The sequence below is a fragment of the Miniopterus natalensis genome, chromosome 3 (genome assembly GCF_054644295.1).
Source record: "Miniopterus natalensis isolate mMinNat1 chromosome 3, mMinNat1.hap1, whole genome shotgun sequence".
NCBI lineage: Eukaryota > Metazoa > Chordata > Mammalia > Chiroptera > Miniopteridae > Miniopterus > Miniopterus natalensis.
In genome coordinates, this window is record NC_142083.1 from 97,158,790 (window position 1) to 97,185,669 (window position 26,880).

A 26,880-nucleotide genomic window follows, 5' to 3' on the forward strand; every position below is an offset into this window, starting at 1 on the left:
AGGAGGGACTGGAGGAGCCGCCCGGCAGCCAAAGTCGTCCCAAGCGCGAGACCCCTGAGGTGGCCGCTGATTGGCTGACGATGGCGCAGGTGGTGGGCGCGCGGGAGACGGCGGCTCCTCTCCCCCCACTTAAAAGATTTTACCCCCCCTCCTCCCTCCGCCAGCAGCCGTTATTTCTCGCGCACGCGCACAAAACCACTGTCGTTGATGAACGGTGGAAAGGGGAGCGCGCGCAGGGGCACGGGTAGGGCGGAGCTAAACTCCAAGCGCGCGCCCGCCTAACGGTCGGTCGTCGTCCACAGGCTTTTGCGTCAACTTTTTGTTTCCTATCGGCCACCGTCCTTTCCGGCTCCAATAGTTTACTCACAACCTTGTGCTACTTTAAAGATGTCCCAAAGATGGCGCCCAGAGAACTTACAGCGGAGCTTGTGGCTCGTCCCAAGGGCAGTTATACCCCGGCCTCACCACCCATAGTCCCAAGAATCAGGCTGAAGCAACGGAGTTAAAACTGTATTTATACAAGAAGCGGTTATACAAGGACTGAAAAGAAAAAAAAAGGCCAAGTGAAGAGAGGAGCTGGCAGTCAGCAGGGGCTGCAGTGCTGGCCCGTGGCGGCAAGACCCAAGATGTTCGCCTGCAACAGGAGGAAGAGGAGAGCTGCTTTAGAGCCGGGGGCAGGGCACAGGCCAGGGAGAGGGGCCAAGCCTCGAGCTCACCTTTAGGAAAGACTCCAGCTGTTTCCCTGACATGACCTTCACATGTTCCAAGTCCTCCACCTGACAGGTCAACAGCGATGAGCAAAGGGTCTAGGGGATACCAGACTCTTCCCCCTAAATCCCTCAACTCCATTCCAGGGCTGTCCTCCTGAGCCATTACCTGGCTGAAGGGGCCGTGGAGCTCCCTCCAGCCCACGATGAGCTGGGCCTTTTTTTGGCCAATGCGCTGCAGGCTGCGCAGATCCCGGGCTGAGCCTTCATTCAGCATATCTAGTATTTTTTGGCGCCCATTGGCAAGTAGCTCTGGGCTGATCTGTAGCTCCCAGCAGTCCTCAGCAATTTCCTTCGACTCTGTGGCATCCAGGCACTCCAACTGTGAGGTAGGGGGAGGTGAGTGACAAAAACAGCAGAGTTTGCTGTTCAGCCCACTGCAGGCTTTGGACTCTTCTGCCAAGCATAGCCTAACAGAGGCTACTTTACCCACCCTCTCCAGCCTCTTTTCCTTCTGTCAAGTGTCTGTCCAAAAACTTTTCCCTCTGGTCTGATTCTCATTTTATCCAACTTGTGAAAGAACGCTAAGAGTTGCTGTAAAGGTCGAATGAGTTGATGAACATAAAGCACATAGTAAGCTCTTAAATCTGGTCCCTCATTTCTAAAAAAGCAGCAGCTCTCTTCCACTCCTAGGGAAGCATAAAGGAGAAGGTACTCAATAAGTGGCTCCTCCCTCAACCATGCCACCTCGGTTTTTAGGTAGTTCTTCCACTGTTGTTTCATTTATCCAGTGTTTAGATCATGTTTTCCTACATGGGCTGATAAGTTTGTAGAGGGCAGGACCCAGGTTACGTACCATGCTATAAGTGGTTACTGAGCGTGAGAATTATCAGGAAAAAAGGAAAGTAACAACTCTGCTAAGTACATGCATAACACTGCATTTCATTCTAAATGCCCTGTGAGTTATCTCTATTCAGACAGTAAGCAACTTGGAAGAGTTATAAATAGTTGGTGAATGTTCTGACAGGTTGTGTAACTCTGGCCTTAGCTCTCCCACTACAGCTTGCTAACCCCTTACTTATAGGCTCTAGGTATAGCCTAAGCCTCTAGCTACTCTCACCTTTCTCTTGCGGCTTTTCTTCTTCAGGATATGGATGTTGGCATTTGGGGATGCTGCCTGCTCCTGAACTGAAAGAAAGAACTGGAGTCATTACAGAAGCTACTTTTCACCCTCTCTGGTAGCCACCTGGTTCTCCCATTTCTGGTTCCCCAGTTCTCCACCCCAAGTTAACCTCTTCTTTTGTTGTGTTTCCATATGACCTTTCTTTGTATGGCTATTTTTTTATTTTTTTCCAAATATGTCTTTATTGATTTGAGAGAGGAAGGGAGAGGGAGAGAGAAAGAAACATCAATGATGAGTCATTGATCAGCTGTCTCCTGGACGCCTCCTACTGGGGATGGAACCCACAACCCGGGCATGTGCCCTGACCAGGAATTGAACCTCGATCTCCTGAATCAGAGGTTGATGCTCAACTGCTGAGTCACACCGGCCAGGCTCCACATGACCTTTCTTATACCAATATTTGAAAGTAATCTCAGTTGGTTTTGCATGAAAGTCAATCTTGCACTTGTCAGTCTACCGCATTGTGCTAAACACCTGAGAGCAGTGCATCTATTTCAGATCCTCCTCACCCATCCCCGGGGCTGGCATATGGTGGGAGGACATGAGTGACATGAGGACTGCTGCTCCTAATACCTCCTCCCTCCTGAGATCTGTTATCTGTGCCCTTCTGGCTGGTCCCCAGAGCCAAACTTACTCAATTGTAGGGGAATCACCACAGCCTTTTTGAGGGGCTTAGCCACTGTGACGGTGCGGCGGGCAAGGGGTCGGAGCATTGTGGGAGAGCAATTCTCTTTTTCTTTTGGGTCCACAGTTTCCTGTGCCCGCACCTTGGCTTCCAGTTCTTTTTGCTTCATCTTAAGCCTCTGTTGGAAAGGATCAGGGAGAGAGGTGACCCAGAATCAGCTTTAGGGCAGCCTGAAGGACAGTGGATTAGGAAAGTGAGTATGCAGGGCTCCAAGGCTCTAAAGAGCAAGGTGAGGACCAATGGGAGAAGCTACCAGAAGACAATTGGGGCCCAATATAATTAAGGGCTTTCTAATGATTAAAGCTGCCCAGAGGTAGAACAAGCCTCTGAAACACTGAAAGGAGGGACTATTCAAGCAGAGAGTCTTAATTTGAGAGCTAGGTTTTAGGAAATGGCAATGTTTTACATTTGTTCCTTTTACCTGGATTTTTTTCCCCCCTCGCACCTCCTCACATCTGATCTCAATTATTTTTCAAAGTTCAGCCATGTTAAGGACACTCAAGCAGAAGCTGAAAAACTGAAGGATTCCAGTGGTGGGTGAAAACTGGATGCTGTCCAGCCTTTCAGTGTCCTTCCTTATCTGAAGATCCTCAGAATGCTTCTCAAGGCCCAAAGGGATCCCAGCCCCCACCTCTCCAACACTTACTTCAATCTCCAGATCCTTCTCCTCTACTGTCTTCATGAGCACCATTCGTTCTCGCTTTGGGGTGCTCAGCAGAGGGGTTCCCTGGGTCCCCCGGGAGCCCAGCAGACGGTCCAAGCTCAGCAGGCGCTCTAGCATGGCCGGGTCCATGCTACTTAGCTTCTGTAGGGGGCTGAGCAGACAAAAAGGTTACTCCTCACCTACCTCTTCTCTCATCACCCTCTCCAGCAGCAGGATTCCCCTCATCATGCCTTAACTTGCTGTTTTATGTGGTTCTAGAACCCTATGTTATCATATTGGACAACTCTGAACAAGTCATCCACTCTCTGGGTGCAGTGTAGAGATCAGTCACTACCTGGCTAAGTAACCTCTCAGGGATATCAGATCAGATGAAAACAAGCATTTAATGAACACGTGAGTTCCAGAAATTCAGGGCCTGTGTGCCCCTTCATTTGGAGGAGCAGTCAGGGAAGCTTCACAGAGGAGGTCATCAACAGGGCTTTGAAAGCAACTGAAGAATCTCAAATGCTGAGGCGTTCTCCCATGGGCAGTGGGAAAGACCTATTCAAGTAAAGTCCTGAGCATGATAATGCCTAACATCTGTTCCTTCTGCCTGCAATCTTTTCCCCTCACATCTGATCTCAATTATCATTCAATGTGAATTTGATACCAACTCTCCCATGATGCCCAGCTTGATTGTGCATCTTCTTGCCTACATGCTGAACTAGCTGCTCAAGGACAGGGACTGCCCTGTTCTTTGTATCCAAGTGCCCAGGAAGAACAGGATCAGAAGATATGGGTGAACATTGGAAGTCATTACTTCTTTCCCGGCTCTTGCAGAACAAGCAGCTTCTCCTTCCTTATCATATACTCTGTACTACCTGTCTTACATCATATACTGATATTTCAGTCTTATTTCCCTTATTAAATCGTGGGCCCTCTGAGGTCAGGGTCGGAATATGTCTGATGTGCCCCACCTCTGAGCTCACCCTCAGAATGCCTACTTCGCAGACACCTTGCCTGTTCACATGTGGTACAGATACATAGGTGTGTATGAATGAGTTTGTGCACATAGAAGGAACTGCTTGCTGACAAATGCCTTGGGAAGATGGGAGATGGGTTTCTGAGTGAACAAGCACATTTTTATGTGTATCATCCATCCTTAGCTACAATAGCCCCCCGGGGCACTGATCCTTGGTCTCTTCACTTCACCTCTGTTCAGTATACAGTTTAGAGAGGCTTTATTTAATTTTTCCCCTGGTTGAAACAGGGCAAAATTAAAACTGCAACTGGATCCTTGGATTTAGGGAGGGCAGGTGGTGAGATATAGAAAACAAGACCACTAAACAGAGGTGACCTGAGGATCAGCGTATACTGGGCCACATGGCTATCAGAAGGGGGGGGGTTGAAGCCCCCCACACAGAAGGGACTCAGTTTAGAGGCTTTGTTTGGATTGAGGGTAGAAGCAGGGCAATGTTATGACAGCAACCAGCTCCTTGGAGAGTCACGAAGAGATGGGACTCTATAACACACAGACTGAGAGGTCTTAGTGAGACATATCTCTTCATCTGCTCCCTGTGCTTTGCTCTAATACTCTGGACCCAAAAGACCTGATCCAGATTACTCTTTGCACCAGAAGCAAAAGTACTTGTCCTCGAAACAGCTACCCCAAAATACGTTTTTGCCTAAAGGGGTTGGAAAATGGAAAGGGAGGGGCTAGGTGCTCAAGTAGGAAGCCTCTGGAGGGACCCAGGCAGTAGCACTAAGGAGATGAACAGGTTCACAGCTCAAGGATCAGACAGGCTAAACCCACTGCTGCTCTGCATCCAACCCAGACATAATAGGAAAGGGAGTATGCCCAAGGTCTCCCCCCATCTGCTCACCTGAATTTCTGGGAAGCAGAGGCTGGAGGTGCCGGGGGCTCAAGATTGCCAATCTCCTCTTCCTCGGGGCCTCGAGCTCTCTTTGCCTCTGAAGGACCTACCAGTTCTTTCTGAGACAGTTTAACAGGTGCCAAGACTAAAGAAAGATGGGGTGGGGGGTATGTCAGCCTCTGTGCTACTGCTTGATGGACTCAGCAAACCCCTAATTGTCCACACTGGCCTTTCCACTCCTGCCAACCCCCGTCCTCACCATTAAGCTGTAGGCTCTCATTGGTAAAAGGTCGGTTAATCACCTCCTTGGACCTGGCAGCAAAGTTGAGTGCAGAGACCGTGTCTAGGTAGAAGCATCTCTCAGGGGCAATGTTGGCAATGAGGATGCTGTGGGCTGAGCCACCCAGAGAGTCCTGAGGGATGGGTATTGGGCAGGATGGACTGGTCAGAAGGCCCCATGTTTCCATTCCTTGACTGCTTTTTCCCAACCCCCCAGGAGGCCTGAGAACCTCCTTCTCCAGCCACTTTTGCCCTGATATGGGTGGCCTGACCTGCAACAGGCGAGTGAGCTTGCTGTCCCGGTAAGGCACTCGAGGGAGGCCCTGGTTCAGGGCATCCACCACCTTGCCCAGTACAAAGAGGGAGGAGTTGATGGCTCCACTCTCCTTCAGCCTCAGGCCCTTGTTGCCTGTGCGCCGGTTGTCCTCTGAGCCAGCCAAATCAATCAGGTAGAGTTTCCCCTCCCGCTGGCGAAATGGGGCCAAGCGTTCCCGCTGATCCACCTGGGGGAAAGAACAAAGACCCCCAGGCTTAACTCAGGCCCAAGGGAATTCCCAGGTCCTCACCCGTCTGTGGGCCTCACCTTAACCAGGAGTACAGCATGACTTCGGGAGGAGCGCTGGTTGAGCCGGGTGGCTCCTACAGTTCGATTTCGACTGGCTGGCAGGAAGTGCTGCTCAAAATCAGCAAAGCTACTGATGGGCTTCTGCGTGAGGCCCGGAATCAGTATGTTTCCTCGACAGTCTTCTCGGATCACCAGGTCTCCAGATGCAGGGTTCAGAAGGTCTAATACCTATTGGAGCAGTGAGAGATAGGGCCAATTTTCTAGACACAGGCTGCTTAGTTCATGGGGATCAGGCTCCTTTTGTCTGCTGGGTTCTCAAAGTTGAACCATCTGCTACCCCAACCTCTGTCTTTCTAGGTTTTAAGTCCTTGCTACAGCAGAACTTCATGTTCTAGAACCAGGTCTTACTTTGACCCTTTGTCTCTCTTATCCCCAACCAGAACAGGGCCTCACCTTTTCCTGGTAGATCTCTAAGTAAGACATAGTGACAGAGAGGGCCCATGGCCGGCCCTCAGCGCCCTCCTCCCTTGTGAGCTGTAGGAGGTCCATGAGAGCGCGGGGAATCACTCCAGGTTGCTCTGGGCTGCCCAGCATTGTGTGCGTCTTCCCTGGAAAAAGAATGGAGAGAGCTGTGAGATTTTCCTCCCCTCTCCATAGCTCTTTCTAACCCATAGCTGTTCCTTATCTGGCTCCCTTACCTGCCCCTGTGGGCCCATAGGCAAGCACACTGGCATTCTGCCCTTCCAGCAAGTGCCTTAGGATGGGCTGCACTGATCCAGCATAGATGTCCTGCTGAGAACTCCTCTCCCCGTAGAAGGCATCAAACCTGCAGGCAGGAAGAACGGAGGGAAATGATGGGTGGTTCCAGTCTCACCCAGACCAGGATAATACTAGCCTCAGATTTAAAAGAGTCTATCTCATTCTTACACAAGGACCCTCAAAAGCACCAACTGAACACTTGTTCCATCCCAATCCCTGTACTGGTGTTAGGAATACAGACATGAATCTGACGTCCCTGCTCTTGGGAGTTCTGCAGTCTGATGAGTTGAACAGATACCCATACTCTGCTGTGATTCAGGAAACAATGCACTAGAAGTAGTAACTGATTCTGCTTGAGGAAGGAAGATTTTGCCAGAGAAGAGAAAGATAGTCTAAGTATCAAAAACAGCACACAGCCGTGGCCAGTGTGGCTCCGTGGTTAGAGTGGCAGCCTGTGCACTGAAGGATCTTGAGTTTGATTCCCAGTCAAGGGTATGTAACTTGGTTGCAAGTTCGCTCCCCATCCCTAGTCAGGGCACATGCAGGAGGCAACCAGTCATGTGTCTCTAACATCATGTCTCTCTCTTTCTCTCCCCCTACTCCCTTCTACTCTTTCTGAAAAAGCAATGGAAAAAATATATATCCTCAGGTGAAGATTAACAAACAAACAAAAAATGGCACACAAACAAAACATGGTATGAAAGGCAGGGCTTCCCAATCTTTTTCACATCACAGTATAGTATATGGAAAGTGGTATTTGTACATCATAATGGAGTGAACAGAGGATGTTGCTTATGACTAAATGAGACTCGACACACCTATAGTTCATTCACTGCACTCTGATGGAGAAGCTATGGCCAAGACGACAGCAGGGGTTAATTTAAGTGGAGTATAGCATGTATTTGGCAGAGATTAGAAAGAAATTAAAGACAAACTATTAAGGACCTAGAAGAGGGTTGGCAAACTTTTTATGTAAAAGGCCAGATAGTAGTGCTGGCTGGTGTGGCTTAGCTGATTGAACATCGGTCCTGTACATCAAAAGGTCACGGGTTCGATTTCTCGGTCTGGGCAAGTACAGGAGGCAACCAATTGATGTTTCTCTCTCACATCAATGTTTCTCTCTCTCTCCCCTCCCCTCTCTAAAATCAATAGAAAAACATATCCTCAACCCTAGCCAGTTTGGCTCAGTGGTTAGAGCATCAGCCTGCAGACTAAAGGGTCCTAGGTTCGATTCTGGCCAAGGGCATGTGCCTCAGCTGCAGGCTCAATCTCCCTTTCGGGAGGCAACCAATCAATGTGTCTCTCTTTCACATTGGTTTCTCTCTCTCTCTCTCTCTCTCTCTGAAAAGCAATGGAAAAAATATCCTTGGGTGAGGATTAAAATATATGCACACATACACACATATATACGTATTGAAAAAAAGCTGGACAATAAATATTATAGGCTTTGTGGGCCATATGGTTTCTTTTACAACTACTCAATCCTGCCATTGGGAAGCAGCTTTAGACAATATGTAAATAAATAAGCATGGTTACATTCCAATTGTTTTATTATAAAGACTCCTGGTCAAACTCCTGCACGCTGTAGTTTGCCACCCCTTGGCCTAGGATGACAGGGCAAGGAGTATGAACTTTAAATCTCCAAAAGAATTTTAAAGTAACTGCCCTTGTGAATTCCGTCCCCCAAATCTGGGTAGTCTTCTCTGACACCACCCAGATGTAGCCTAGGCTGGTTGGCTGGTTTATGTTCCCCCAACCCTTCCCACACTTCCCCCAGATCCTATTTGGGGCTCTCCTGCTCACCTTTGTTGCCCCTTCCCTACTTGGTGCCTATTTCCCCCACAAATGTGAATATATGTCTGATTTAGCCCTCGGTCTTTCCCCACAATACAGTATCCTACAGACGACCCATCACAATGGGCACCTGTGAACATCTCCTGAATGAACAACTGAAGGTGTGGGGAACAAAGCTGTGCTAAGGAAGGAGCAAGGATTCCGAGGAAGCAGGTCTGCGAAACCATGTGGGCAAGTGATAAATGTGAGCAGGCCTAGGAGAGAGGGGGATGGAAAGGAAGAATGGCCTGAACCTTACTGGTATTTGAGAGTCTCCTGGTGGTTCCTCCAGTTGGCAATCTCTAGAGAATAGCTGTCCAGGCCCCGTACACAGGGGGTATCATTTGCTCCAGATGTTTCATCTACAAATGGCCTCAGCCGCACAGCCACCCTTACTCGAGCTGGAGGGGGGCGCCGGACAGCTCCCACCTTGCTAAGCCGACAGCGACCAGCTCCTGGAGGAGAGAAGATAAGTTTTAGCATGAAGTATGGTGAAGCACAGAAGAAGTAAGGACCAGCTTTGCTGAGAGGCAAGGGTAGGAGTGTTAGAGGAGGAGGTATCTAGTATAGCTGAGCTCTGAAGGATGAATAGGAGCTTGCCAAATATTCGAGGTAGAAGGAATAGCATGTGCAAAAAGCATAGAGGTGTGAAAGCGTGAGGCCTCTTGGAGAACTGGTGAGGCAGGACTCTGTTCTGTTAGTGAGGGCAAGCAGAGAAGGGCAGGACGGAAGAAAAAAAGAATCAAATACATGGTCTCAGGCAGAGTATGGTCGGGAGATTGGAGGAAATTATATATAGGTCAGGGACTGGAAACCATGACGTTACGTGTACTTAGCCAACATTAACATTTATTAAGCTCTGACTACATGCCAGGCACATATGGTATTCCTGAAAGATAGGTTCTATTAGTCCCATTTTATCAATGAAGAAGCTCACAAAGGTATAGCAGCTCTTGTGAGCATCTTGGTATTTTATACCTGGGGCCAGGTGACCATTACTTAATCGTATATCATAGTCTATATTGTCTTTTTTGCTCTTCAAAGGAGAAATAAGCAGAGCCTAAAAGCAAAACAAAACCCAGCATTTTAGAAGACTAGAGACCTCCAAAACCAGGGGCAGGAAAGAAGGCCTGGAGGCTGGGGCCCTGGGGATGACATTGGGAGGGCTAGTGGCCACAGCTCATTTTGGGAAGAGCTCTTTTCCCCCCTGGCCATTATGTAGATGGCCCCAAGCTTGGCCTCAGTTCCTTCCCTCCTCTTCAAGTAGGTTCAATGTATATAGACCGTAACATGTACACAAATAACCTGGAAGATCTAGTTAAAATACAGATTTAGCTTTAGTACCTGGGGTGATACCTGAGATTCTGCATTTTTAGCAAACTCCCAGATGCTGCTGCTGCTGCTGGGACACACTTTGAATTGCCAAGGTGTAGAAGCCCAGCACCAGACAGGGTTGTTCTAAGGATTAGGAGGTGACATTTGCCCCCACTTAAAACCACTCAGTGATGGCGGATACAGGTTTATTTTCTATGTGCCCAGTTCTATAATGCTTTAGTGTTTGCATTAAAAAAAAAAGAGAGAGAGAAAAAAAAACAATGACACTCTGGACAGGGATGCAGTTAAGAGGCAGCCCTCAGTCTCTTTCTGTCCCAGCTCAGTTTGCAAAAGGCACTGACATGCAATCCTTCTCTATTGTAAGCATTCTGTTTAGTACGTTTTGCTTTCGATAATTAAATCTAAGTCATTAAAAAAAGATTGAGTATCATTAGAAAACACATGAAGATAAAACTAAAAAAACTTCATTTTTGTGAGGATTGAATGAGCTGGGAAAAAAATCTTATGAGGAGGGTATTCCTCTAATTTATGTTGGAGGATACCATACTGTAGTTCACAACTAACAGCAAAATTCAAACCTAGATCTCTTCACCTCCAAAAATCTGCTTTTAATAAGGATGTCCTATTGCCTCTCTATTGTCTACCAACTAAGGAAAGTTCTTGGCAGCTCTGACTCTCTCTCCTTTTTTGCTGGTTGTAGCAGCTGGTTGTTGGGAGCCACAGGCCTCATATAAAGCAAAAGGCTGGTATGTGTTAGCCAGCACAGAATCAGCAAGACAGAAAGATAGACAGACTACCCCTAGAAAGAATCTTATACATAAGTAAGATTTACCCACATGCAGATGGTTTGTTTCAAAAACTGGGCCTCTGTTCCTTCACCTGACAAATGAAGCTAATTATACCATTGCTTACTTTATGGTTTACAAAGCACATGTAGTTTGATCTTCATGGCAATCCTGAAAGTCAGCAGCAAGTAAGTAGAAATTAAATTCTCAGTTATTAGCTTATGATCTTGATCAAGTGACTTAACATTCATTTGTCCTGGTTTCCTTGTCTATAAAATAGGGTGAGGTGGGCCTTGGAAGGGCTGAATGAGGATTAAAAGAAGTAACACAAAATTCCAACACAATAACTAGCATACAGTAGGTAGGTTAATTATTCAAGGCAAGGCAGCCTAGGTTTAAATCCCAATCCTACCACTTACAACTAACTAAATAACTTTAAGAAATAATTTTCTATTCCTGTGCCTTAATTTCCACACCTGTAAAATGGGAATAAATAAAAATACCTACTCACTGGGTTGTTAGGGCAGTAAATAAGGTTATTCATGTAAAAATGCTTGGTTCTTGGTAAAAGCTCAGTAAGTGTTTTATATTTATCCCCCATTTTTCAAATGAGGACACCTCAGTATAGAGAAGTTAGCTAGCTTGCTCATGGTCAACAGCTAGTTAGCAACGGAGCTTCAAAGAAAGGTCTAATGCCAAAGTTCATTCATTGCATGACTCCCCAGGCCATCTCAGCCCCTTCATTTTTGTATCCCTATGGGCCTTGGAGTCTGAGACAAGTTCCACTTACCAGCTGTATGACCTTGGGAAGGCTTAATGTCTTCAAGACTCAGTTTCTCTTTATAAAAATAACAATATCTCAACATACATATAAAAATAACAGCACCCTCATAAGATTGTGAGGAGTCAAAGAAAAAATGTACATACAGTGTTTAGCACAGTGCTGGCAGCAAGTGCTCAGTAAATGTTAGATATTGTTATTACCCTCTTTCTTGCTACTCACTTCTCAAGGCAGCAACTAGCTTCTGCCCTCACCATTCAGCAGGATTCCCAATGACCTCCTTACTGCTGAATCCAGTAGATGTGCTCAAACCCTTCCTATCTGACTTCCCAACAGTATTCAAAACTCTGATCTGCTTTCCTTTGGGAAATATACTTTTTCCTTCGTTTCCATGCCTCCCACACTGTTCACAACTTCTCAGGTTCTGCCATTCTTAAATTATTTTCCTAGGCTCCTTCTATCCTCTCTCTAGACCGGGGTTGCTCAATTTGGCTCTACTGACATTTTGGGCTGGATAATTCTTGTGGTGGGGCTGTCCTAAGCATTGTAGGAATATTTAGCACGCATGCTAAACACATATGCCAGTAGCATTTTGTGCCACTGCTCTCAATTTTAACTACCAAAAATGACTCCAAATGTCCCCATGGGAAACAAAATTGCCTCTAACTGAGAACCACTACTCTGATTCATTTCATGGGCACGGTCACCTGCTCTCTTCACTTTAATTACCATCTTAAAGGTGCTGAATCCTAATTGACACCTGCACACCTAATTGAGTTCTCTCCTGAATTTCAGATCTACATTCCAGGCTGCTGCCCTGACATCTTATGTGGTTCAAAGGTACTTGGAACTCCACGTGTACTAAACTGAACTCTTCCCCATCTCTGCAACATCCTCCTCCTTCTGTGCTAACTGAAATGAAAGGCACTAGCCCAAACATAGGAATCTTTCTTAACTCCATCCTCCCATTTCCCACATCAGTTATTCATTACAGATGTTAATTCTACCTTTTAAATGAGTCCACTTTTCTCTATTCCCACGGCACAATCTTTGCCAAGGTCATCATCATCTCAACAGTCTCACTCCCCGCCAATCATCCTCTCTCCATTTCCTTCCTTACACTCTTAAGTGCTCAGCCACCATGAATTTCCTTCAGTTCCTGCAACACATCAAGTTCGTCCACATCTTTGGGCCTTTGCACATGCTATTCTATCTCCCTGGAATATCTTCTGTATCCTACCCCCTCCCACCAAGAGACTAAAGTAAACACTTTACTCCTATTTCCTCTAAAAAAAACCTTCTCTTGTAAAATCACTGCCCCACTAAGACTCACTTAGGTGCACCCATGGCTCACTTTAGCTCCTCCATCCAAGCACTAATCACACACCATTGTAACTGCATATTTGTTTTCTCCATCTAACTATAAACGCAGTGAAAACAAATCTTACTCTGCTCACCTTTATATCCCCAATGCCTAGAACAGAGTAGGCTCTCAGAGAGTATTAGCTGAACAGATTAAGATTTGATGAATAAGCTAACATAAAGTATTAACTTGTTCGTTTCCTGTTTTCATCATAAAAGTGGCTCACTACCACTCTTGTCCCAAAGCTCATTGACCAGGAGAGGAGGAAAGAGGCACATGTAAACAACTATTTACAGGACAAGAGTCTCTCCCCTTCATAAAAGCAACTTGGAAGTTGGGCGAGGCTAGCAGGTATTTCTTCTAGTTTTCCCCTGTCCTACAATTCCCAAGTTTCATTCAACTTAACTCTGTCCTCTATTATGATGAGGAAATTGAGCCAAAGAGGGGATCTTTGGCCTCTCTTTACATCATAAATAAGAAATCACTTGGTAGTCTTTTTGCTCCACCAAGGTCTGGCAAACTCCTATCCAATCTTTGAAACACACCTCAAATATCGCTTTCTTAATAAAGTCCTCCCACAATACCCAAGGGTTTACTTCAGATTCTGTGCTCTTCATAGCAGTTTATATATACATATCTCTCATTGCTTTTCATGTTAATATATGTTTATATGATTATCTACTAAAACAGACTATAAGCTCCTCTAGGGAAGGGACCATATTCATTCAAGTGTTTTTATGACACTTAGTATGTACCAGATACAGTGGGTCTTGGAAGGGTAAGAGCAGGTTGTGCTCAAACAGAAGGAATTTTATGTGTTTGGACATAATGGTTAAGAGCAGAGGCTCTAGAATCAGACTGCCTGAGTGTGAATTCAGACCCCAATATTTACCAGTAGTGTTAACTTTGCGCATCCTATTTAACCCATCTATGCCTCGGTTTCCTCATCTGTAAAACAGAGAATAATAGTAAACCACCTCATAGCAGCATGTGGAGATTACATGATTCATCACCATGAAGTGCTAACAATTGTGCTTGGCACCTAGCAAGGGCTCAACATGTGTTTGACATTCTACTAAACAGCGTTGTTTCTCCACAGGGCCTGACAAACAGTAAGGGACTCGAATAAATTACTGTGGTGCCCACCATAACCACTGACCAGAATTCAGTCTGCAGGAAGGGAGCAGAGACATATGTAAACAAATACATACAAGATTCTGAATGTCCTAATAGCCTTTCCAACTCTAAAATAGCATCGACCTCCACGGCTAGAGGGAAAGAAAACAGTCCCTCATTTCCGTTTTCTGTGGTCTCTGCACATCTTACGCTGTCAACTCACGCTCAGCTGCAGTCCGTCTAAACCTTGGCCTGCCCTCCTACTCTCTCAGGGATCTCCCCGAACCCTGAGAGAACAACTCGTCATACACAGAACCTTCCCCCCTAAACGCGTATCCAGCTCCTTTGTTTTTGTCCTTACGGTTGGAGCGTTTGCCACTTTTCGCTCGCTTACTCACGTAATCTCCTGAGATGGGGCCATCGTCCCCATTTTACAAAGAAACTGGAGCTCACAGAGAAGTGCGCTGGGCTCAAAGGAGGCTCTAAGTGCCGGGATCTGGTCTCAACCCGAGTGTACTGATCCGCGCAGAGGAGAAAACAGTGAGAAGGGAAGAGCGAAGTGGGCTGGCCGGCCTGCGACTCCCACCTTTCGCCGCCTGTCCCCACGCCCCTCGGGGACGGCCCCGGAGCCTGGATCAGATTCCGACGCACTACCCCCACCAGGCTCCAGACTTCAGCGCCTGGCCCAGGCCGGGCTCACATACCTGAGGTCGCCGCCGCCATCTCGCGTCGCCTCAGCTGCGCCGGGACTCCGGCGTCCATTCCACTGCCTCCTTCGACCCGCCTCTCCCGTTCGAATTTCCCGGTGCCCCGCCCCTCCCTTGGCTCCACCAATCATGGCTCTTCGCCGCCGGAAGCCCCTGCTATCTCGCCCCCTAGGGCTCGCCTTGGAGTCCTGCAAGATATCTTGTCGGAACGCATGCGCGCACGTCAGCTACCCAGCCGTTGACGTCCGCGTCCGCGCCCGCGCTCCTGGGCAAACCCCCGGCCCGGGGCTTCGGGCTACAGCGGCCTTTGCGGGAGCTGCTGAGCGCCGCCCGGCTTCGAGGCGTAGACTTGCTTTAAGTGCAGACTTTTCGCCCAATTTTTCCTGTCAAATAACTGCGAGTTTTGGTACGAATCAAGCAGACAGTAATTGAAGGCAATTAATCGATTTATCCAAAAATTTACCCACGCCAAATAATATTTTCGCGCAAGAGGCGATTATATGAATAAGGAAAATGTTGCCTAGAATCGGGGTTTTTCCAAACGACTGGTAGCGATCTTCACTTTATACAGATTTTGCTTCAGAAGTTGTTTTGCGCCTGTGAGACGGGGTTCGTTCTGTGGCCTGCGGGACTTGACCTCAGTGCCAGTCGGCGGTGCTTTAACCGCTGGAAAGTCCTGTAGGTTGCTGGGGACAGTCACTTTGCCCAAAGCCACTAAGTGAGGTGCAGGGGCCAAATGTGCCCCCTTATGTCTCATGTCTGAGCCAAGGAGACCCTGTCAGCGCCCGACACGTCGGAGTGAGCCCCGGAGGCCTGCTTAGTCTGTTTCTTAGTCACCTTCACCCAAGGCCGCTGCATCCCATGGGTTCAACCCCCTGGTAAGGAGTTCCCTGTCCTTTCCGGAAGCTTACCCAGGGAAGGTCATGGCATCTTTAGCTCCTGGTAGGGCCCTTGTTTAGACATTATGTCCAACCTATTAAAAAACAAAATAGGCCCAAGCCAGGTAACTCAGTTGGTTAGAGCATCGCCCTGATGCACCAAAGTTGTGGGTTTGATCCCCGGTTAGGGCACACACAAGGAGCAACTAATTGATGTTTCTTTCTCTCTCTCTCCCTTTCCCTCTCTAAAAATCTAAGTGAAAATTAAAAAATAAGTAAAATACAGATATTAGGCCAGTGGTTCTCAAATTTTTTTTGGCTTTGGAATCCCTTTAGATTCTTAAAAAAATTGAAGCTCCAAAGATCTTGTTTATATGGGTTTTGTCTATCCATATTTACTATATTAGAAATGAAAACAAATTTTAAATATTTATTAATGCACTTAAAAATTACAGTAACAGCCCTGCCCAGGTGGCTCGGTTGGTTGGAGCATTGCCTTGTGCATTGAAAGGTTGCAGGTTCCATTCCCAGTCAGGGCACATACGTGGGCTGTGGGTTTAATCCCTGTGGGTGCATGCGGGAGGCCGCCAACCGATGTTTCTCTCTTTCTCTCCCTAAAATCAATGAAAGCATATCCTCTGGTGAGAATTAAAAAAAAAAAAATCAGTAACAAATACATAGAGACAAAGTAGATTAGCAGTTGCCAGAGGATGATGAGGGGTGGGTATATTGGGACTATTGTTAATAAAACAGACTAGTAAACCAGAACAAGCAGAATAGGGAAACTGAGACAGAAAAACGGCCAAGCAGTTTACAGCCATCTAGGAAATCAAAAAGTTATATCTTTCCTAAACCAAGGACACTTAAGAGTAAATGGTTTACCCTTCTCCCCAACCAGAGGGTAAATAGCTTAAATCACCCTACTTGGGGAGATAGCAGAAATCCAATTAGTGCCATTTGCCAACCACACCAAAGGACAGATGGGAGTTAAGGGAATGTCTCATTTTGGCACATCAGCATAAAACTGATGAATATTCTTTTGAGATCCTCCTCTAAACTCCCAGCCTTTAAAACTCCTCAAAAATGAAGATCCCAGCTCGGGCTCTCCCTCCTAGGAGCAGCCAGCGCCTTTCCCTTCCCCTTGTCTTCCCTCACCAGCATGCATCTCCTAAACTCTAAGAGACCCTACGAGACTTAGAACCAGGGAGCAATGGGCAACAGCAGCTCATCCCAGGCTAACCCCCTGAACCTGTGCCCTAGGCCCCCCTGTCTCTGACTTCTTAGTGAGCCAAAGCAGCCCAGCCTCAGCTCGTTTCCCCACCTAGTCCCTCTCCAGTTGCTTCCTCTATCCTAGGTCCTTTCTTGCTTCACTGTCCCCAGCTTTAATAAACTTCCTCTAAAAATTGCCTGGACTTGTGCTGTGAAATCTTTCCTGCACGAAGCCAAGAACCCACACATTACTGGTGGGCCCAAGGCAGACCACTCAGAGTCAGGCCCCCTTTCTGGTACCACTAATAGGTATGGAATTTCTTTTGGGGGTGATGGAAATGTTTTGTAATTAGACAGTGGTAATAGTTGCACAACATAATGAATATACTAAAAACCACTGAAATGTATACTTAAAATGGTAAATTTTATGCCATGTGAATTATATCTCCATTTTAAAATCTGCCCCAAAATTAAAATAACACATTACATATAACATAACATTTTAATTTAAAAATTAATGTTTCCAAAGGGGGAAAAATGCGACAAGGGAGACATTGTTTTACATTTTTGCAAATCTCATGTCTGGTTTAAGAGAAAATAGCTGCATTCTCATATGTGCTCTGCATTTGGTCTCTTGTGTTATCACATATCAAATCGGCCCTTGAAAACTCCACCATCCACTCAAAAATAGGATGCAGGGTAAAAATCAAATGGCATCTTAGTTTTATTATGAAAATAGTTTTGACCTTGCAGACGCCCCTGAAAGTGTCTCAGGGACCTCCAGAATTTCCTGGACCACAGTTTGAGAACCACTGACTTAGAGGATTGGCAGTTTGGTTTCCCCTGCACTTCAGAAAGGGCTATTCAGGTTTTCACATTTGTTGCCAGTCCCCAGATATTTGGTAAGATACCTGCCAGAAATAGTGGAAAGAGCATAGGTTAACCCTCGCCGGTGGCTCAGTCAATTGGGGTGTTGTCCTATACGCCAAAAGGTTACGGGTTCGATTCCTGATCAGGGCAGATGCCTGGGATGCTGGTTTGATCCCCAGTTGGGGTGAGCGTGGGAGGCAACCGATTGATGTTTTTCTCCCACATCAGTGTTTCTTGCTCTCTAAAATCAATAAAAAAAAATATCCTCAGGTGAGGATTTAAAAAAAAAAGTCACGTAATTTAAAAAAAAGAAAAGAAAGAGCATAGGTCAAGGAGTTAGGAGTTCTAAGGATAAATAAATGGCTCAAGTACAGGACTTTGGTGCCAGGTCACCCATGGTAGAGATTTAGCCTCTTTGTGCTTCCATTTCCTCAGATTTAAAAAAAAATATTATCTATTGATTTCAGAGGGAGGAAGGGAGGGGGAGAGAGAGAGAGAGAGACATCAATGATGAGAGAGTCATCATTGATCGCCTGCCTGCTGCAGGCCCCCTCCTGGGAATGGAGCCCATAACCCAGGCATGTGCTCTGATCAGGAATCAAACCCTGGTCTCCTCGATCCATAGGTCATGCTCAACTGCTGAGCCACGCCGGGCTGGCCATTTCCTGGGCTTTTAAGGGAGGATAATGGTTGAATCTGCCTCCTAGGGTTGGTTTAAGGATTTGCATCTGCCTGGTGGAAATTAGGATTGTTAAACACCTAATATTCAAAGAGTAAGATAATTCAGTTCACAGTGTATTATTTGCTTGTCATGTTCTAGCCACTGTCCTAGGTTTGTAGGGATACCATGATAAACAAGAAGACAGACATTGTCCCTGTTTGCCTGGAATTTGTTTTTTGTGGGGATAGGGGTGTGTGAGTGGGTGATGGTGACAGACAATAAACAGAATTTTTTTACCCTCACCGGAGGATAGTTTTCCCATTGCTTTTCAGAGAGAGTGGAAGGGAGGGAGAGAGAGAGAAACATTGATGTGAGAGAGACACATTGATTGGTTGCCTCCTGTATGAGGCCCAACCAGGGCCAGGGATCAAGCCGGCAACAGAGGTATGTGCCCTTCGCCAGAATCGAACCCAGGACCCTTCATTCCATAGGCCGACGCTCTAACCACTGAGCCAAACCACTAGGGCTAAACAGAACTTTAAAGGGAAGAATGGGTATCAAGATCTGCATCTGCCTGGTGGAAATCAGGGTTGTTAAACACCTGATATTCATAGAGAAGTAAACTGAATTATTTTTAACTTCCAAGCTAGACCTTTAAAAAGCAAAGGAGAGCAGGGGAAAGTAGAACACAGAGTTTATGCCATAAAAATTGGAAAGAGACTGGTGGATGAGGCAGGTGATTCTGTTCTTCAAGCCTGGGAAAATTAAATGAGGGTCGCCTGGGGTGAAAGGCACTGTGGCCGTGATGAAGAAGAGAATGGAGGCTGGAAAAGAAAGGACCATGCTTGGAGGGCCAGGTGGAGAATGAGTCCTTAGGTCAGTGATTTGCAACCTTTCCATCTCACGGCACATACACTAATCACTAAAATTCTGCAAACACACCAAAAAATATATTTTTTGTTCATCTGACAAAAAAAGAGGTATAATTTTGATTCACTTACACAGGGTGGCTATTGTTGTGTTGGCTGTTGTCATTTTTTTATTTAACAATCTAAGGGAAAAGAGGTCAGTGCCCCTGACCTAAATAGTTAGGTGTTGCATGTTTTAAAAATTCTTCCAGCACACTGATTGAAAATCACTGCCTTAGATAATAGAGCACCACAGCTGGCCAGGAAGCTGGTGCCAGTCTCTCCAAAAGGGCATTAAGCACTGAAGTTAGCTTTGGTGGCCGCTGTGCAGGGACAAGTTTGATGTGCTCACTGGAAGGATGAGGCTTGCTCTGCCAAAATTGCCTTGAGAAGACAAAAAATGTGATCTGGGGATCTCTGACCTCTGCAAAGTTAAAACCATTTTCATAATAATGCCAAGATGTTATTTGTCTTTTCTAAATATTTATTTATTTTTAGAGAGAGGAAGGGAGGGTAGAAAGAGGAACATTGACTGGTTGCCTGCACACATACCCTGACTGGGGATCGAACCAGCAACCCAGGTATGTGCCCTGACCAGGAATCAATCGAACCCACCACCCCTTCTGGCATACAGGATGACGCTCTCTCATAAGTGTACAGTGGAGTTAATGTCACAACAGATTGAATACAGAATGGGCTAAACTAGTGTATTGTGAAAAAAGTCAGAAGAGTGGTTGCCCCTTGGGAGTTGGGGGCAGGAAGTGATTGTGAAGGGCCCAAAGGGAATTTTCTGAGGTGATAGTAATGTCCTATGTCTTTGAAGGAGTTTGGATTATACAGGCATAGGCATTTGTCAAAGCATGACATGGTCTTTCAACTGTGTGATCCTCATACAGGAATTCCGTGTAAGATTTTGTTCCTAAGACGTTTGAAAATCATGGACAGGTAGAAAATGCCCAGGTTTTACAACATCAGAAAGACCCGAGTTGAACCCTCACTCTGCTACGTGCTGTGTTTATGACTTTGGACAAGTAACAGCACTTAGTAGAGTACCTAACACATCATAGGCACCTAATAAGTGTTTTTTATGTGACTGAATAAAGTAATATAATTTTTCTGAGCTCTAGTTTTGCACTAAGTCCAACAAATCTCATTTTAATTTGCTCTATCAAGATTTAGAGGGTTTCTGGGTGAATTTCCCTTTGATGGCAAACCGAAGCAGAAACTAGAAAAGATGTTTTTTGCTTGAGTTTGTTAAATACTGGGGAATAGTTAAGGGTATAAGTTTGGGTGGAGAAGGGGACACAGCAACCTCTGACATCTGCCCTTGTGTGGCTCATACCCCATACAAACATATCAGCTGCTTTCTGTCTTGATGACTTCACCTGAAAAATGGGAATAATATTACTACTTTCCAAGAGGATTGTTGTCACAACTAAATGAGGTAATTTTGAAGGGTACCTAAACTCATAATGGATGCTCGATAAATGTTAGTTAGTTGCCTCTTCCAATTCTTTATCTCTTCCTACTGCTTTCCCCGAAATAACCCCCCAACATGTACGAGTGCTAATAAAGTCTTTCTGTCTGAAGCTATCCTTAAACGTTCGCTCATATGTCTGATGTTAATAATTGATCTAGTTTTGCCTGTCTCCACTTGGTCATCTTTGTATGAGTCCAATGGGGTGTTGCGGGGGGCGGGGGGGGGGTTGTTGTTGTTTTTGTTTGTTTGCTTTGGTCTTTCTTAAACGGTTTCTGGATGATATTCAGGAAGAGCAAGTCAGTACCTAAAACTATGCCACTAATGAAAGGAAAGCCTGTCTGAGAAGGTGCGTTTCTTCCCAGAGCTGTCGTTCCACCCTGGGGACCTCTGCTGGGACAACAGAATCAGTCTCAAACGATGCCTTTTTAATTGTATCTCTAGTATTACAGATGCAGGGCAGGACTGTATCATGCCTCTGTGTATGTAAAATATCTTCTTCCTGCTTTATGATACATAGCAGTGACCGTGCTTTATCAGAGCTATTTTTAATGACGTTATTCTAGAATGTTTTCTTTCCAGATGATGATGGAGAAGCTAATAAAAAAATAAATAAATAAAAATGGTGCCAGGTACCATAATAGTAACAGAACAGAATTGTTTACCTTTTTTTTTTTAATGGAGTGTGCTGGATGTCTCTATAACTTTGTTCAGATAACTGCAGAACCTGAAAGAGCTGTTGCCGCTATCAATGCATAACATACTGCTATTGGTCTTTTTATATAAATATATATATATAATTTTACATATATAATATATATATTAAAATATATATATATAATTTGAATTTTTGGAAGCTTTAGCTGAGCTGTCAACTTTGGAAAAACTATCCGAGTTGTACCATGTTGGGTTGGCATTGTACAGAAATTAATAGCCATATTGGTCTAGAAGCGTTCAACATAATTTTTTCCATTTGTACAGAGGTAATGCACTGTATAAATATGTAAGGTCTTAATCTATATGGGTTTGATTACAGAAACTAATAAAGTATTCTCTAAATAATGAAAAAATAGTAATAATAATAATCGATCTATATTTGTTGTCCTTCCCCAGCACACACAAGTCCAAATTCATAATGCCAAGGATTGCACACTTTCATTGGCTGGGCTTGAATTTATTATGCCCAAAACTTTCTTGAAATCCAGGAACTGTTGTCTAAAGGGAGTCTTCTATTACTTGCAGAGTTGGATTCTGTTGGTAACTGTTGTTTAGGGACTTGACCTCAGCTGTCTCCTGGATGACTACATCAGCTTGTGCAGGTTGGGCTCTCTATTCTTGGGGCTGCTCGAGAGGCCTGGCCCTGTGTTCCCTTGGCACGGCTCTCTCCCTGCTCCCCTCTACAGCGGGAGCTGGAGGACTCAGTACCACCCACTGTGGAGTCCCTGATGATCCAAACGAGGATGTAGTCACATCACCCAGTTAACTTGGTGACCTCCTGTAGGCCTGGAGGTCTTCTTTTTGAGAGATTACCTTTCAACTCTCTATCATCAGAAGAGCTTTGGGCTCCTTTGCAGCTGGTGGCCTTTGGGCCCTTCGCTCTAGGCATGATCCAGAGCATTCCCTATGTGAGGAGGCCTCAGACTGCAGTCATTCCAGACACGCCCCCATTCCAGGCCATCTGGGGTTATGTGTCTGGGACCTCCCTCCTTCTCCATACTCACATCTCAGGTCTTTATAACATTCAACCACCGGACAATGAGGCCAGTTATTTTTATGTAACAATAAATTTCTAAAATTAAATTTCTAGGATGCGAGAGCTAGATAGGTAAGTCTTAGAGAGCATCTGACCCAAATAAGCTCAATTTACAAATGGGAAATTGAAACCAAGAAAGGTTAAGAGATTTGGCTGGAGTCATAAAGCTTAGGGGAGCTAGAACTTAGGTCTAGCTCCACTGGGACCTTTGATAGCCAGGTTCCCAACATTACTCAGTAATCCTTATACCCGATTCCCCACCCCAGTCCTAGTAGGTTTTATCAGGTGCAACAGGTAGTTTATGTGTCAATTTGGCTAGGCTATCTTACAGTATTCAATCAAAGCTAATGTAGGTGTTGCTGCGAAACTATTTTGCAGACATGGTTAGCATCTGCAATCGTTTTAAGTAAACATTACCCTGGATAATCTGGCTGGCCTCATCCACTGAGTTCAAAGGTTTAAGAGCAAAACCAATACTGTTTGGTATCACTTTATATGGAATCTAAAATTATAAAGTCAAACTCATAGAAACAGAGTAGAATAGTGGTTGCCAGGAACTGGGAAGTGCAGGAATTGGGGAGATGTTGGTAAAAAAGGTTCAAACTTCCAATTATAAGGTAAATAATTCTGAGGCTCTAAGATATAGCATGGTGATTATAGTTGATTGTATAATTTACAGTGATTATACTGTATTGTACAATTGTATAATTGAAATTTGCTAAGAGAGTAGATCCTAAGCTCACCCTTTTTTTAAAAAAAGGGTAATTATGTGAGATGATGGATGTGTTAATTTGATTTGGGAATCCCTTCATAATATATACATATATCAAATTATACTGTACACTTTAATATATTACTATTTTATTTGTCATTTGTACTTCAATAAAACTTGAAAAATTTTAAAAGAAAATGAAGTTACTAACAGTATAAATTTTGATAACCTAACAAATTAATTTGTGGGGGGAAAAAAGAGCAAAACCGAGGTTTCTGGTAGGGGAGTTTTCAAACAGTGGGCCTGCCCTGCAGAGTTCAGACTTGCCTAGGCACCCTCCACGGTGGCATAAGCCAGTTCTTTGCAGTAAATCTCTTCATGCATGTATGTATATACATCTCCCACTGGTGCTTTCTCTGGCAAAATCGGACTGATACAGCAACTAGCTCTATTTACTCAACTAAACAAGTAAAGGTTGGGTATTAACTCCCTCAAGGTTTACGCCATAGAAACTAACCAATATCTTCACTCATATTTATTTTCTTCCTTTTAGTTTCCCGCTGCAGCACCTTCATATCCTCCTCCCCAGTCACCTCTGGCACCACGTTCGATCAGCTGTCTTCTCTCTCCTGAGGGTTCAGCCTCTTCCTCTAACCCCTTCATCATATAGACATGCTCATGTCTCTCCTCCCTTACATCCCTTGTAACTATGACTCAGTAGCCTATTTTCCTGCTTACTAGAGCCAAACTTTGTTGACTCTTGCTGCCTGTATTTCTCCACTTCCTATTTATTTCTTACCCAGTTGCAGCCTCGCTCCAGCTACCCCTAGTCCACTGAAACTTTATCAAGATAATGAATGACCTGATTGCCAAAGCCAAAGAAACCGAAGTTGGTCCTTTTCTTGATTCAGTGGCATTAATCACTCCTTGAAATTTCTCCTTTGCCTTCCAGTGCACCATTCCTCGCTCCCTTTACAATGCCCGCCCCACCCGCCCCCCTGATCACCCTTTTCTTTTTTTCTTTGGACCAAGCTTCAAAAATTGGTCCAGTATTCCACATTCCCTGGGGGACTTCTTGGCTCTCATGACCTGAACTTCATTATCTACATGCTGATGTCTCCTGAATCTAAGCCCTGTACCAAAGCTTTATTCCCAAATACCTCTCTGCCTGATGTTGGACCTCAACCAGGCTGTACCACGGGTTCTTCAAAATACAACAGGTCCAAAAGCTAATTAAGGTTTCCTTTTGTACTCCTCTGCCTCAGAGAATATCCTGGTTGCCCACAGGTGGGGTGGTTCTCTTAGACCCTCCTCCTTCGCTCCCCTCATGCTTGCAGTTATCAGGCTCTTCCACGTCTGCTCTCCCCTTCAAATCTCTCAAGTTCTTCCTTTTTCTTTTTCCCTCATATTACTGCCTTCATACAGACATTTTATCATTTCTGACACAGACCTAGTCTCTTAAATATTTTCTTCTTTAAAATATTTTTTTATATCTTTATTGATTTCAGAGAGAGGAAGAGAGAGAGACAGAAACATCAATGATGAGAGAGTCATTGATCGAGCCCACAACCCAGGCATGTGCCCTGACCGGGAATCGAACCCTGATCACCTGGATCCTAGGTCGACGCTCAACCTCTGAGCCACGCCCGGCCAGGCAATATTTCTTTTTTAAAAAAATATGTCTTTATTGATTTCAGAGAGAGGATGAGAGAGGGAGAGAGAGAGAAACATCATTGATGAGAGAGTCATTGATCGGCTGCCTCCTGCACACCCCCTCCTGGGGATCGAGCCCCCAACCAGGGCAGGTGCCCTGACTGGGAATCAAACTGCGACCTCCTGGTTCATAGGTCGACGCTCAGCCATTGAGCCACGCCGGCCGGCCGGGCTTAAGTATTTTCTTATCCTGCTTTCACCTTCAGTCCATTTCCCCCACCTTCACCAGAAAATTTATTTTCTTGTCAATCTTATCAGTCCCCCGGTTTAGTGTCTTCCTGTAGCCCATAAGATAAAGTTTAAATAGTTAAGCATGATATTCAGGGTTCTCCGCCTTTCCGTGAGACTTCATCTTTTCCCAATTGTACTTTGCATTTTAGCTGTCTGAACCACTTAGGAGTTTCCATATCTTCAGATTTCTGCGTAAGCTGGCCTCAGCACCCCCTACTGCCCCCTTCCTTCACGAAGTCTTTCCTGACACTCCCAGAGAGATTTACCCCTTGGCTCCTTTAGCATCCTATGCAAAACACCTTTGTTACAGCACCAATCAAACCACTTGACTGGCAGAAAAGAAACAATTCTTCAGCAGTCTTTATGTTCCTAGAACCTAGCAGGGAATGTTTGATAAACGTGTGACTGGCTCAGTTCAGCACTTAAAAAAAAACTTCATTAAGTAAAGGACAGTTTTCTTTAAGTAAAATGTTCTGCAACATTCTACTATGCCGACTAGGCAAAAGCCAGGGATCCCACCGCTCAGCCGTCCGCTGCGGCGCCTCTGCAGCGCCAGCGCCTCGCGGGCAGTGAGACCGCTGGCTCGCAGGCCGTCCTGAAGCCGACCAGGCATCTGACCTGTCAAAAAGCTCTCCGACTCTGCCGGGAAAATGATCGAAGTGCTGATACATGCTGCAACATGAATGAGCCTTGAAAACATGTTAAAGGGAGAGGCTCGACACAGAAGGCCACATCATTGTAAGATTCCATCCGTAGGAAATGTCTGGGATAAGCAAAGCCATAGAGACAGAAAGGAGGTGAGCGGCAGCGAGGGGACAGGAGAGGAGAATGCGTCCCTGCTTAAAGGGTGTGGGATTTCTTGGCTTGCTTTCCCTTTCTTTCTTTCTTTCTTTCTTTCTTTCTTTCTTTCTTTCTTTCTTTCTTTCTTTCTTTCTTTCTTTCTTTCTTTCTTTTCTTTCTTTCTTCTTTCTTTCTTTCTTTCTTTCTTTCTTTCTTTCTTTCTTTCTTTCTTTCTTTCTTTCTTTCTTTCTTTCTTTCACAGGAGAAAACCAAATTTATTTATTTTTTTAATTTAATTTTTTTTCCCATCACCACTTATCCCTCCTATACCCTCTTCCACCTCCACCCCCTCCCACCCCCCCGGGGTTTCTTTTTTTTTTCTTTTTTGTCAATCCTCACCCGAGGATATTTTTTTCATTGATTTTCTTTTTTAGAAGAGTGGAAGGGGGGGAGAGAGAGAGAGAGAAACATGGATGTGAGAGAGACACATCGCTTGGTTGCCTCCTGCACACGCCCCGACCGGGGCAGTGATCCAGCCTCCAACAGAGGTACATGCCCTTGGCTGGAATTGAACCCAGGACCCTTCAGTCTGCAGGCCGAGGCTCTAACCACTGAGCCAAACCCACTAGGGCTTGGGTTTCTTTTTGAGGTGATGAAAGTATTATGGAACTAGAGAGTGGTGATTGTTGTTCAATCTGTGAATATACTAAAAACCACTGAAAAGGCACAGAGGGTGAATTTTATATTATGTGATTTACATCTCAATAAAGAAAATTACAGAGACATTATATTCCATTCCATGGAATTAATTGTTTAAGACAAAGGAACTTTTATAAAAATAGACTAGGCATGAGTTCATTTCTATGATGTTAATATTTCTTTATAAAATTACATGTACATGACTGTTATCTTTGTCTAATTGGGAAGAAATGTTTTAGGACTTGGAACTAGAGTCCTAAGAATTATTTTCAAAGCATCTTTATATTGCTGAATCTATCCGGTCACTCTAATGCTTCCCCTGAACTCTAACCCATCCCTTATGTTCATGGAAACCCACAGTGGAAATCTCCCCA

At 45.1% G+C, this 26,880-nt stretch overlaps 1 protein-coding gene across 2 annotated transcripts; it reads right to left on the reverse strand.

The window, feature by feature from the left end:
- Positions 1-210: 210 nt before the first annotated feature.
- KIF22 (kinesin family member 22) lies at positions 211-14,691 on the reverse strand. 2 transcript variants are annotated; one of them, XM_016218579.2, is made up of 14 exons: positions 14,613-14,691; positions 8,788-8,983; positions 6,635-6,762; positions 6,390-6,544; positions 5,955-6,164; positions 5,644-5,874; positions 5,352-5,505; positions 5,102-5,237; positions 3,222-3,390; positions 2,525-2,693; positions 1,828-1,895; positions 877-1,089; positions 717-776; positions 495-634 (listed from the first exon to the last, which is right to left on the reverse strand). In XM_016218579.2, the coding sequence occupies exons 1-14, from the start codon at positions 14,668-14,670 to the stop codon at positions 584-586; spliced, it is 1,998 nt and encodes a 665-aa protein (XP_016074065.1). In that variant the 5' UTR covers positions 14,671-14,691; the 3' UTR covers positions 495-583. The 2 variants fall into 2 exon arrangements, with proteins under 2 accessions (XP_087671919.1, XP_016074065.1); XM_087815793.1 differs by having other exon boundaries at positions 211-634; positions 717-1,089; positions 14,613-14,678.
- Between the last annotated feature and the right edge of the window lie 12,189 nt (positions 14,692-26,880).